Source organism: Pseudochaenichthys georgianus, chromosome 12, assembly GCF_902827115.2.
Source record: "Pseudochaenichthys georgianus chromosome 12, fPseGeo1.2, whole genome shotgun sequence".
Lineage (NCBI taxonomy): Eukaryota > Metazoa > Chordata > Actinopteri > Perciformes > Channichthyidae > Pseudochaenichthys > Pseudochaenichthys georgianus.
Window position 1 is genome coordinate 21154400 of NC_047514.1, and position 14563 is coordinate 21168962.

Consider the following 14563-nt stretch of genomic DNA (forward strand, 5'->3'; position numbering starts at 1 on the left):
GAGATTATATGAGAACATTGGATTTAATGAAAATCATAATTTGCAATTATAATTGGGAAAACACTTCCAAGAGATATCAAAGGATTTTACTTAAGCTCTTCGTTGAGTGTTCAAAGGACCTCCGTTTTTTTTCAGTCCCTTCTTCAACCTGTGCCATGCAGACGGTGCAGGGGATGCTGGGTAATGTCAGTGGATATATGCCTGGAGCGATGGTGCTCCTCTGTGACCAAATACTCATCTCTTCTCTCACCCAAAAGAACCCATTAATATTTCAAATTAATGCAAATAACATTAAATGATGAATAATTGCCCTATATCAAAATTCAATTACTGTTAAACACTGACGAATTGCTGATTGAAAATTATGAATAATTTGAGTTCGACAGGGAGGAGGCCTGAGTGGTAAAGTGAGAACAAAAGAAGGGTGTCACAAAGCACATTGTGAGTGTGGATACTTCATTACAGACATTACGGCTGCCTGCAATATGACTTGTATTATATAAGATGAGAGATCTTGAAATAGTTTAAAGACAATTCAAATTCAACCTCTTCAGCTGCACCCATTCCGTCTTTGTGATGTTTTTTTATGATATGTGCAGAAAATACAAAAAGGCCACGTAGAGTCAGAGAGGAAAAGTGTGTCCATAAAGGAAGAGAAGACAGGAAAGAGGGGAGAGAGAGGGACAGGTATGTCCATAGACAGTCAAATACTTAAAAAACGTAGACTGTATGAACACATTCATGAAACTGAACTAAAATCATGAGATTCAGAAATTAAACTGTATTAAACTGTTATTACATTTGTTATCAAATCAGCCAAGACTGGAAAAATGTCACTATTCTATGTTGAGTTTAGGAAGTCTTTCTCCATCTTTCACGCATTGTCAGCTGACTTCCCCTCTGTATTGAACTTTGGCAGCATGGTGATATTATTCATCAGTTTCTCGGAAACAGCTGATGTAACTGTTCAGTCAGTAGGTGTATGTCATGCTATTGCCCTGACTGCGAAAAGGAGTTTCCTCTGGGGGACGTTACTCACCAAGTACAGCTGCTACCAGGCCAACACTGATGGGGTTCTTCCCTGTAGTAAGAGGACAGCTCCACCTTCAGGCATCTGCAAAAAAAGCATAGAAAATAATGAATGTTCAGAAATAGTTCCCTGTATTCCCTCATATCAGATTAGGACTTTACAGACCAAGAAAATAAAGGATGTCATCACTTTGGACTACTTTGAAACAAGAGAGGTAGAATATTTACAATGGGAAATTATGTAGAAATGTGAGAGTGGAGATCAACTAGGCATCTTATAACATGGACTATTAATAGCCACATGATGGAGCCAAAATGACATAAACGTGATTAAGCAGAAACATGTGGCAAGCCTATAAATCATTTTAAAATCTGATTTTAATATATAGGCATATATGTAGGCAATATCCAAATAACGACTGATTTGGAATGACAGCATATTCATGGAAATGTACTATATGTCTACTGTATTTCTTTCCCCACTATTCCAGGCTTGCTTAGCTTTATTGAAATAACTTCCAGAGTAGTAATTTTTTTGTAGAGCCGCTACCTCCAGCACTCTGTCCATCTCCCCCTTTCCTCACAAGCCCCTCTTCTTTTCTTTCTTTTCACTTCTGAACAGAGCATCCGCGCGTGAGAACGTCACATTAGGTCCGGTTGATTGCAATATTGGGTTACTTTATTTTCCTTAGTGTTTAATCCCTCATTCAGACAGACCACTCAGCCTTTTCTTCTGGGACAGCTTGGATTTCAGAGCTGGACATAGACAAGCTTAGGAAAAACCCCCAATTGAAATACTGGTCAAAAGTAAAATAATGGTTTGGCTAACATAAGCTGACTGTTTACTGAGGCAGTAAGAAAAACCCTCTCAGCGTGACACAAATGGTAAAGTGAAGAGATGAAACAGGATGCATTATTAGATTAACATCTTCATTTCCAAAAGGCATGCTTATATTCAACAACTACGGCTGACAAGAGGAAAGGAATTGCATCTTTATTCAACTATCTTCAATTAAGAAAATTGGTTTTAGGTCCAATGCCTTTCCATCAAACATTTAAGGTGGACTGAACACCAATAGAAAGAGATGTGTCCTACTTGTCCAGTCATTGGGTCATTGGGTTTCATGACATGGAAAAGGGAAACTGCTATATTTTTTAAACAATATTCAAATAAAAAAGAAGACAAATACTTAAGTCCTATAAAAAGAGGTGTGTCACGTCCAATGTAACACCAATACCTTTCCACAATGATTTATGGCATTAGGTCAGATGAAATGGATGCTAGAAAAAAGGGTTTTCAATAAAAAAGTGTAGTAACAGTCAATGGGTCACAGATTGGAAGCTATTAAATAGAACTGAAATGATCTTCTATTCAAATATTATAGTAAGATCAATGAATGACACATCATCAGTATATTTAATTTTTTATAATTATAAAAAAATGTAAATTAAAATAAATTAAATAATAACGTAGCATCATGTTGACCAATATTGCCAAGTAAAGGTATTGAAAGTAACAATTGTTTTGTTTCCTTCAAGAGGTAATATAATGATGGACTTCAAGTTAAACCCGGTGTACTGTACAAGAGCAAGGGGTCCAATTGTTTGTTTGTTTGTAGCCTTTATTTAACCGGGTGAAAGCCCCTTGAGATCAAAAGATCTCTTTTTCAAGGGTGACCTGCAGGGCTGGACATAGACAATGTGAGCTAAGCCTCAGCTCCTGGCTGCAGAAAGTCTGTGAAACTGAGAAACAAGGCGCTGCCAAATTCCGGAGATAATTCATATCAGATATCTACACTAAAGATAAACTAACCAATGCGTGTTTGTGCTACTTATTAAAAGCAATCAATAATGTAAGATACTAACGCTGTATGTGCATTCCGTTCACGTCAATAATGTATTATTATATTACATTATTGCCTCTGAATTGGATTACTATCGGATAGGGTAATAACTAACTACGTTTGAAAGCAGAAGTCCAGGGCAAATAATTGCAAGTCTTTTCAGCGCACATGTCACAAAACGAGATGCATTGTGGGACAGGTAGTTTATGGGCAACCTGCTTCTGTAGTGGCATGTAACCATATAATAAACGTATTATATTCTTTGCAAGCTCTTGCGGGCCACATTAAATGAAGTTGCGGGCCGGATTTGGCCCCCAGGCCTTGAGTTTGACACCCCTGCTTTAAGATGATCTGTGGATATGCATCAATCTGTTACACTTTAAGAGGAAAACAAGCTGATTTCACGAAAACCAAGCAATTGAAACTTACAAAAAATTATATTAAAAAGGTAAACAATAAGGCTCCTCTACGTCAATAAATGTAAGAGATGCAGCATTTTCTCAACAATATATAATTTACATTTTTCATCTTCCTTTGACGTCACTCATTGGGTGACAGCCTAACGAGGATTTGGACTTTATTACCCCATGATTGAGTTTAGTTGTGTTTATATCCTACATTTGACTTTTAAGCAAATAATGCTTCACCGAACACAGGAGGGGGCTTGGCTGTCTACAAATAAAGACTCCCCAAATATATTGAGGCTGAACCTGAACTTTAAGCTTGGGGGCCCCCTAGTGGCCGAGGCGGCCCTATGCATCTGCATAGTCCGCCTATAGGAAGAAACGGCCCTGTGTCAGGCTAACCACTAACGTAACGTTAGCTATGTTTTACCTTGTCGTCTTCCACTGCTTAATGTTTGGTAGTCTTCTGAGAAAGACGCTTCATATGCTGGAACCGTTTTCTTGAGCCATTAAAATACCCTAAAATTATAACTCAAATAGGATAAAAAAAAACGGCAAGCTAGCCGTTGATTTAGCTAGCCAGTCACTTTGTTCCTGGAGGACCACCACAAGTTATATCCGTTTTTTTTATAAACCAAACAGAGGTGTGTTTTAAAAAATATCCCTCGGTTGGATTTAATTCAAAGTTTTTCTTCCAAAAGCAGACGTTTAAATATGTTATATCAAATAAAAAAATCCACTGTTCACATGAAATACCACAGGAGCTTTACCCAATGAAAACAACAGTACTTGGCAACAGCCAATCAGATTGTAGTTCATTTTGTCTTTGCACATGCGTCTTGTTATTTTCCCAAACTTGGGTTGCGTTCCGATAATCCAAAAATCAGCTCGTAGGCTGAAGTCGAATAGTCCATTTAGTTTAGGAACCTTCCTAAAGGAGTGAAATGACCCGGAAGTCCCTCAGTGGCAGCCATGATAAGTGCCGTTTGAATTCTCTAGGGCTGAAGTCGAATAGTCCATTTATCTTAGGAACCTTCCTAAAGGAGTGAAATGACCCGGAAGTCCCTCAGTGGCAGCCATGATAAGTGCCGTTCGAATTCTCTAGAATGATGAGAATGAAAGGAAAGGAGGTTTCAAACTTCCTTTATCACCTCCTTTAGCTTAGGGACCACTGGACCTCCCTCATCGAGAGGAGAGGAGAAAATGCTGCCCCACAATGCATTGCAGCCGCAGCATTTGCCGTCACTCAACAGCCGGCCGTTCACGGAAACAACCGATTATGACCGAGAAATTATATCATGAAAGTTACGGTGCTTATTAAGCATTTTAAAACATAGGTGGTAAGTTACAAAGTGCTTTGTTCTGAACGTTCATCAGTATTATAATAAAGAGAGAAATATGAACGTTAGTTTTTACTGAAATTATCAAATAAAGTCAACATCTCTCAGTCTTCACTGAGCTGTGTGGGGTTTGTTCAGCTTCTAAAGATGTTTGAATGGTGATATACACAGTGATAGATGTTAAGAGTCCTAACGTTTATAATAAATACATCTGGATTGATTTTAAGATCTTTAGTTCATACAATCATACGTATTGGGATCATTTGTATTAATGTGGACCGGAGGGAGAGGGTGACGAGCATAAGTTTCACTTTCCTTTTTTATTTCAATTCCAGCTTTGGTCCTGAAGAATCTGTTTCTCTGTTGTCCACGTTCACAAAGCAAAGCAACAGCATCAGAGCACGGAGCAGAGTCTCCAGATGAGTTCACAGCAGTCCCTCGTTCTTATTGAACATCCATGTTGTAGTCTGCTGTATAGAAAACTGTGGTTGCCATGGTTTCCCCACAGCAGCAGACGCACATTCAGGACGTCCGCTGGCGCATCATAAACACGTCGGATAGTGAAAGTGCATTCGATTCTCTAAAGTACCGCAGTCTCTTCTCCTAAGTCCTTTTGGATTCTCCTATCCACTATCCCTTAACCCCGTGACGTTTCACTCAGAGGTCAAGGAATAGACGATAGGGTTAGAATTTAGGAGCTGATTTTTAAACTATCCGACTGCAGCCCGGAATGATGAGAATGATAGGAAAGGAGGTTTCAAACTTCCTTTATAACCTCCTTTAGTTTAGGAACCACTGGACCTCCCTAACCGACAGGAGAAGCGAAAATGCTGCCCCACAATGCCTTGCAGCCGCAGCATTTGCCGTCACTCAACAGTCGGCCGTTCACGGAAACAACCGATTATGACCGAGAAATTATATCATGAAAGTTACGGTGCTTATTAAGCATTTTAAAACATAGGTGGTAAGTTGCCAAAGTGCTTTGTTTTGAACGTTCATCAGTATTATAATCAAAAAGAGAAATATGAACGTTAGTTTTTACTGAAATTATCAAATAAAGTCAACATTTCAGTCTTTACTGAGCTGTGTGGGGTTTGTTCAACTTCTAAAAGATGTTTGAATGGTGATATACACAGTGATAGATGTTAAGGACTAACGTTTATAATAAATACATTTGTATTGATTTTAAGATCTTTAGTTCATACAATCATACGTATTGGGATCATTGGTATTAATGTGGACCGGAGGGAGAGGGTGACGAGCATAAGTTTCACTTTCCTTTTTTATTTCAATTCCAACTTTGGTCATGAAGAATATGTTTCTCTTTTGTCCACGTTCATAAAGCAAAGCAACAGCATCAGAGCACGGTGCAGAGTCTCTAGATGAGTTTACAGTAGTCCCTCGTTCTTATTAAACATCCATGTTGTAGTCCGCTGTATAGAAAACTGTGGTTTCCATAGTTTCCCCACAGCAGCAGACGCACATTCATGACGTCCGCTGGTGCATCATAAACACGTCGGATAGTGAAAGTGCATTCGGATTCTCTAAAGTACCGCAGTCTCTTCTCCTAAGTCCTTTTGAATTCTCCTGTCCACTATCCCTTAACCCCGTGACGTTTCACTCAGAGGTCAAGGGATAGACGATAGGGTTAGAACTTAGGAGCTGATCTTTGGACTATTCGACTGCAGCCTTGGAACGGCACTTAACATGGCTGCCACTGACGTACTTCCGGGTCATTTCACTTGGTTAGGAAGGTTCCTAAGCTAAATGGACTATTGGAACGCAACCTTGACACCGACCATGATGATCAATATGGGTTAATAAAGACAAAAAAAATGCATGTCATGCAAGCATCCAGATGAATATTTATCGGTTAAAAGTATCTAAGTAGATTTACTTAAATACTGTACCCAAGCATTTTGTTTGGATAGTTACATATTTGCTTTTTTTTCTAGTTCACTGCCCTTAATAGCTAAATATTATACTTTTTACTCATCTACATTTATGTCATAACTGAAGTTACTCTGCAGATTTCTACAAGCAGTAGACATACCAAATACATACATATTATGTATTATTAAAGGTTAAAATAAGATGAGACTTAATTGATCACCAGGGGGAAAAAACACATCATGGACCTGTTGCTTATTCTTTTCTGTATAAATCACATTTTAAATGCAGGACTTTTAAAACGTTTTTATATACTTTAGTATTGCTCTTTTTAAATAAAGTAATAGTTTTTTTTTTTACCCATTTCAGCTTTGTTCACTTTGAGCTACCTAGTGCCATTAACCTGAAGTTAAGTACTTGAGGAAGTCTTGTGTATCATTTTTTAATCATCAAATATTATTTATTATAAATTTCCAAAATTGTATCTGACAGTTTAACAAAAAAAGACATATTCTTTTACAAATAAGTACTTCAATCAGATTTTTCAAAATCAAAATAAATGTTCGGCACTGACCTTAATAAATAAAGGTCAGATAAAGTAAGAAATGCATTCAGTCATGTATACAAATTAAGATTATTTGACCCTTGATTGTTTTACGACTGATTGTTAAGAAAAAACTGACAGTTGTTTAAAACTCAAAAGACCAGAGGCTTTGGTTTTTCCCAGGGGAAATCCTCTCTGCCAAAGTGACCGTAGCAGGCGGTTTCCTGGTAAATTGGCCGCTTCAAACCCAGATCTCTGTAAATGAAGTCAATATTAAACAGTTAAAATGTATCAATAAACACTAGAAATATGATGTTTTTAGCTGTGAAAAACCTCACATACTTTACAATGACGCCAGGCCTCAGGTCAAAGTTCTTCTCAACTATTTGCAGCAGCTCGTCTTCATCCTTGTTCGATGAGCCGTAGTGAAACACTGAGATGGAAAGCGGGCGGCTCACACCGATCGCATAGGAGATCTAAAGGGGAAAACAGACAATTTCAGTAATCATTGCTCAGATATCTAACAACATCCCGTGCAAGACTGAAAGGAGTCATCGCACATTAGACCCCAAATAATGACCTGTTTGTAAAGATAAGAGTAGAATCGTTTCTAGGGTCACCACAGATCACATGGGGGAAATACAGAAATAACATTCACACTACTCATTACAATAAGTGCAACTTAATGAACTTCCTCACCTGAACCAGGACTCTCCTGCAGAGTCCTGCTTTCACCAGAGACTTGGCCACCCAGCGAGCTGCATAAGCTCCGGACCGATCCACTTTGGAGTAGTCTTTCCCGGAGAAAGCCCCTCCTCCATGCCCACCCCAGCCTCCATACGTGTCCACAATGATTTTACGCCCTGTGAGTCCTGCATCGCTCTGATGATGATAAAAAAAAACATCAGCTCCTGCATTTCTGCAAATACATTTCCATCGGTGGTTTAGTCCTCACTCACCTGTGGGCCACCGATAAGAAATGTCCCACTTGGCAGTAGATGGTAGATGGTCTTGTCATCCAGGTACCTGGCGGGAATGACGACCTTCACCACCTTCTCCATCAGATTGCGTCTGATCTCCTCCAGGCTGATGTCCGGGCTGTGTTGTACAGAGATGACCACAGTGTGAACACGCTGCGGCTCCATGGCTCCCATATTGTCTCGATACTCCACTGTGACCTGCAGCAACAAGGGCAAAACAATTAAGCAAACTCTTTACACCACCATTTCAAAACAACAGTCAAAAATAACAGCCTATGCCTTTTCTAAGAACTTATCCTTGATCTCAAAAGAAAATGTCATGAGGTTAACAAAATATGTGTCTTAAAGAGTTAGGAGAGGACACTGCACTTACACCAGGCTACATGATAGGTCAAGAAAGCATTAAAGCTCCTTTTCTTGTCATTTACAGATTTTGACTAGCTCTTGTCATGGCTGCCGCTTTATACTCCAAAGATGAGTACTCAACCGCAGCCCTACCACTAATTCCTAGATCCACCTGCTCACCTTTTCCTTTTCCCCACATTCTCAGAGTATAAATACCAACCAATCTCCAGCTACTCCTCGTCAGATTGTCATTGTTCTTTCATGCCTTTCTTTCCAGCCACATGAGCCGGGACCTGGATTGTCTGAATGTGTCCATTCCCTGCTGCCTCACACCCAGCGGCCTGACATTTGATTTCTTTATTGCCCCTCTTTCAGACTTTAAGATGGCTCACTTGTGATTTGGAGTCTGGTTTTATCCAGGGACACTCTCCGTTGCGTGACAGCTCCTTTAACCTGTAGTTGAGTTTGTGAGCCAGTAGGATGGTCAACGGCATGCACTCCTCCGTCTCATCTGTGGCGTATCCAAACATCAAACCCTGAGGAGACAGGCAGTCCATAGATATGGAAACCCAGTCAGAGCAGTTATGGAAAAAGTGTCAAAATGATATCTTTAAGCTTAACTAAATACAACTTAAATGAGAGCTTATGCACCAGAACACAATGCATACATTATTTTGTAGATAATTAACGTTTTGAATTAACTACACAAATGTTGCAGCAACTATTGTAAAGATGGTCATACAATGTCATTCAGACTTTTACCTTCCCCATCACATCGTTCATATTAACTCAGGTAAAACTACAAATGGTCATCTAGCACCACCATCAGGTTAAAATGTACCTCTGTCCAAGGCTTACTTATCACTTAACACCCATGAGGATGTATAGCATAGGGAGAGGAAAGATACTATTTGTAATTCATTTATAGCAACTTGATTTTTTATAATTTGTATAAAACCCCTTATCAATGCACTTACAACCAACTCTATTCGGTTGTTAATCATTTCCCTGTTACTACATGTGGCAACAATTGCTGATCTTTGGGAATTGGGACAGTTTTAAATGCATTATATTTTGGCACTTTTGCCACAAAGTATGACTATCTCCTAATTTAAATACCTGCAAACAGTACAGGAGAATCAATACACGTTTTGTCTGGCAGCCCAGTAAGGTTTGAATTTCACCCTTTTGCAGGTGCTTTGAGAATTACAATTGTTGTCTTATGGGGACAGATTAAGCAGTTGCTAAAGCCAAATAATCATTGTGTGAATCCACATCTCAGTCTAATCAGTCTAATTGTGGTGTAAGGAAATATAGAAATTAAGTAGCCAATGAAAACACATTAAATTGAATGACAACCTCATTGTAAACTATTGTATTTCAAATGTACTACTGGCTACTTTACCTTAGTGACTTTTTACAACTATTTTAATACCAAAAAACAATTCTAAATCCACATGGTAGTTTGGATAAAGTTAAGGATTAAAAAGGTATATACTCAACCTGGTCCCCGGCACCAATGTCCTCCTGATCCCTGCCTTCAAACACACAGTCTGATATCTCGGCACACTGCGGCTCTAGGGCCACCAGCACGTTGCACGTCTTATAGTCAAAACCTGCACATCACAGTAGGGAGTCCTTTACTTAAATACCCTGGGAACATTCTGCAAAAACTTCAAGTTGTAAAATAAGAAACCTACCTTTTGAAGAGTCATCATAGCCAATCTTCTTCACGGTATCTCGGACCACTGTCACGAGATCCACGATGGCCTTAGATGTCACTTCTCCAACTAGCAAAATCATGCCGGTCTTCGCCACACATTCTGAAACAAAACATGACTCACTTTGTGTATCATTTAGAGACGTGTTATTATATGTTATTCAATGATGAAACTTCTTTTAAATATTTGCTTTTCTGCTCTAGTGATGTTTCAACCACAAATCTATATTCTGGATCTTTATCTTTCATTCAACAGCGGAACTAAACAATTTCCCAATCTGTAATCAAAGAAGTACATGTATTCTACTCTAATCTAATCTTAAACTGGCTTCCTGTCTACAATGAACCAACACTACCATGAATGTAATAATGTTAACATTTGCATTGAAAAAAAGGAACATTTAATAGGAAATGTCCACATTTATTTATTGGATTTGGATCATATTCACTTTTTGTCTTCTTACAGTATTCAAAGTAGCCTTGGAGGTTTATGTATCTCGATTCAGAAACACTGATGTTAAACAAATTAATCAATGTAATGAATAATCACAATTTATTTCAATGATTTTACTTTTTTTCACAAACAAGTCTGAAGCATTTTTAGGAATTAGGGGTTGGGTGCATCATGATACATTTCAATATTATAAGACATAAACCTCACCACAAGCCACTTTAGAGTCGGGGTCTTTACTCAGGTATGCATCGAGCACAGCATCACTGATCTGATCACACATTTTATCTGTGAACACAAAGTCAGAGATGAACAGGGGCATACGCCTTGAATACACACTTGTGTTTTATTACTGAAATCATCAGTAACTGAGAGCTGCAAGCCAGCCTAATAAAGTATGTAAATATTATGCAAGTAAAATTCCCAGTCCTAAATTACATGGAAAAATGCTGCTTTCAAAAATATAATTCAGAATGCAGAATGGCCCATTTCAGAATATATAAATCATAACTGTAATAATTATTGATGCATTAATGTGGTCATCACTTTAATGTTGTAAGTGGTACAATTGGGAAAATATTTACTTTTTGTATACTGTCAAGTAGTTTTATTCATAATAATGCTGTCAAAATTATCGCGTTAACGGCGGTAATTAATTTTTTGAATTAATTGCGTTATAATATTTAACGCATTTAACGTATATGTAGAATGGCCCGCCCCATACATCCCACCAGTGGCAGCGCCAGGGTATGGCTGGGGTAGGCTACACCCATACCAAGAAATGGCTTAGCCCCACCATGAAAAATGATGTTAAAGTACGCAAAATAAAGTCCGTCAACTCGCGCCGAAAATTGCACAGACAGCAGTTAGTAAGATTGATTTCAGTAGCCACTTGTCTGGAAATACCGAAGACCAGAAACGGTTTTGAAAACTTTTGTCACGTAGTGATCGTCTTCTCAATAGAACATCTTTGATAATGTCTTCTGGCCAATCAGAATCACGATAACGGCGTGGTGTTGTTGCAGGAAGTCCTGACGGAGAATACTTTTGCTGTAGTACTAGGGCCCTTTCTCATTTCATCAAATCCCCCTCCTCGACTCCTCGACTCCTCGGTCCTCCGGTAGTGACCCGGAAATGAATTTCAGCGCGCCATGTTGAAGCACATCTCATTTCTCTAAATGCACTTCGACGACCGAGGATCGAGCGTCGAGGAGGCTCTCTGGAGGAGCTCTAACCGAGGATACACTGATGGGTCCTCCATGGTCCTCCACGACTCCTTCGTGGATGCATTTCCGGCAACAGAGATGTGACTCACGGCCGGACTTATCTCAGCCAATGACAGCTCTGCATGCATCCCCTGGATATTATGTTATTGCTTTCATCGCGATACGATGTTTACAGAGAGAACAGCTGTGAGGTCCGTGCAGAAAGCAGAGCAGTGTGTATAATATATATCACTCAGTATAACAGGCCTACTCTTTTTATTTGCTTTAGTTTAGTAGATATCTACAAAGAATCGATCTCTTTCTAAAACTATTTAGTGCTTCACATAATAAAATACACAACGGCTGTAGCCTGTTTTAGGAACTGTATGTGCGTGTGTGTGGTGTAGGTGGGTAGGGGGGGGGGGGGGATATCCAGTCTCTGATAGTGTTACGTTATTATGAGAGTGCTCTGTTTGATTCTGAAATTGTATATAAAATATATACATATATGTGTGTGCGTGTGTGTGTGTGTGTGTGTGTGTGTGTGCGTGCATGCGTGTGCGTGTGTGTGTGTGTGTGTGTGTGTGTGTGTGTGTGTGTGTGTGTGTGTGTGTGTGTGTGTGTGTGTGTGTGTGTGTGTCTGTAGCCTGTTATTGTCTCATTATACCGCACTGTGAATGAAAATATATAAGTCGTCATGAACACATCTGTCCATCAGGCTGCTGTGCCTCCTGTCATCATGACCGCTCAGAGGAGAGGAGTTCTCATTTCTCTAACCGCCTGCTGCTTCCCCTCCTCCCTCCTCTCTCCTCTCTCCTCGGTTCCCCTCCTCGGCTCCTCCGCTCGCATCTCCTGTGGGCGGGACTAAGTATCGAGGATAGGAGTCGAGGAAGGGAGTTAGAGAAATGAGAAAGGGCCTAGGTGCACATAACTGGTACGCATGCGCGGCAACAATCTGAAATGCGTACCGTCACTTCTGTAACAAAGTGCATTTGCGTACCGACGTACTTGTGAAGCTTTTCCAGAAGGCGGTTAGATCACTGGACGACAGAGTAGGTGTGTGAGCTGTCTTTCATTTTGACACACAGCACAATGTTATAATAAACATAGGCTACTGTATGTTAAATGGATATATCCGCCTTCTTTCATTTATCTTTCCATTCCCACAACAATATGCATAAAGAAATTGCATATTTTGGACATAGTTTGAATGGTGATTAATCATGATGAATTAATTTTTAAACTGTGATTAATCTGATTAAAAATGTTAATCGTTTGACAGCCCTAATTCAAAATAATCCACTCTAACCCACCACTGGATTTAGTACTTCTTTCACCATTGACTTTTAACAAGGAACATGTCCACACTGTGTACCCAGTATACTACAACCATAGACTGTATGTATGTATGTATGTATGTATGTATGTATGCATGCATGTATGTATGTATGTATGTATGTATGTATGTATGTATGTATGTATGTATGTATGTATGTATGTATGTATGTATACAAGTACACCCAGGTATACACTCAGGTTCACATGTAGCCTATACAGTAAAGGCTGTCTAAATTACCTGAATGTCCCTCTCCCACAGACTCGGAGGTGAACAGGAAAGTCTTCCCACTGCAGGCTGCTCCTCTCGGGTTCATCTTCAGCTCGTCGTCGGTCGGTCGGTCGTGGTGTCAGGAAAGTTGAATGTAACGTTATTACCGGCACCCCAGCTCTAAGGTGAAAGTGTCTTCTGATGTCCGCCGACTAATGATATACAAATCAATCATTAACTCAGGAAGTTACGATAATAAAGACATGGAGTGGCAGTAAAGTGGATTTAGGTCAGGCGGATTAAAGAAAACAACCGAGGCAACGATCACTAACAGTCGTTCATTACATCCATCAAAGTCGTACATGGTTAAAAAATAAATATATGAAGGCTACTTAATACTTACATTTAATTACAGATTCCCCTTTTCCGGCTTCCTGTTAACGGATGTGTGATTTTAAGGAGGAATGTTTACAAGTGAAGGTCCTTCAGGCAGCAGCTCGGGCAGCCTCAAAATGGCGCAACAAGTCAGGTGAACAGTTCCCCCCCTCATTATTTAAAATATATTTAGCTAATTTACACATACTGTATTTTCATATTTTATTGTTTTAATCATCACCTTTTTTTTCTCTTTATTTTTCAAAAATAATCATGAAATGTTTTTACATTTAAATGGTTTGTCAGTAAAGAAACAAACAGCAACATAGAACAAATATACCAAAGTAAATAATATTATAGCTATAATACATTTGTTTTGGCAAGCTTATAGTTTTGTTTCAAATTTTTGTATGCCCATTTAATTTTCTTTGTTGGAAACAAACTAAGAGTTTGCCATATATTGAAAAATGTCTCAACTATTTTATCTGTCTTATCCACATGGAAAAAACGCCACCATGACGTGTTTCTGTAAGTATTTACAGTTTGTTACAGCAGTTAGAGAAACTGCTTCCTATAGCAGAATAAAGACCTCTGTTCAGTCTAAAACATCATCATAAACTTCTCATAAGTATGACAATTGCATGTCTATTGTAATGAAATGTATTACAGTGTACATGTGCATGTGTTGTTGTGTCTATCCCCTGTATTTGTATTGTGCATTTTCTTTCGACTTATGATATCTTCAACTGTACAAAGTCCATGCAAACTTTCTGATTACTTGTAAAAGGTGCAGCCAGCATGATGTAATGTCCTTTACTACTCGCATACTGCACAGCTTGTCCAAGTAACCTGGATTATTTAAGGTTATAGTACATTAAAGACTAATGTAT

At 39.0% G+C, this 14563-nt stretch overlaps 1 protein-coding gene across 1 annotated transcript; it reads right to left on the bottom strand.

The window, feature by feature from the left end:
* Positions 1–6933: 6933 nt before the first annotated feature.
* mat2al (methionine adenosyltransferase II, alpha-like) lies at positions 6934–13812 on the bottom strand. Its single transcript, XM_034095639.1, has 10 exons — positions 13702–13812; positions 13329–13510; positions 10758–10835; positions 10077–10199; positions 9880–9992; positions 8769–8912; positions 8011–8229; positions 7751–7933; positions 7394–7527; positions 6934–7306 (listed from the first exon to the last, which is right to left on the bottom strand). Exons 2-10 carry the CDS (start codon positions 13402–13404, stop codon positions 7204–7206), a joined length of 1173 nt encoding a protein of 390 aa, XP_033951530.1. The 5' UTR covers positions 13405–13510; positions 13702–13812; the 3' UTR covers positions 6934–7203.
* Between the last annotated feature and the right edge of the window lie 751 nt (positions 13813–14563).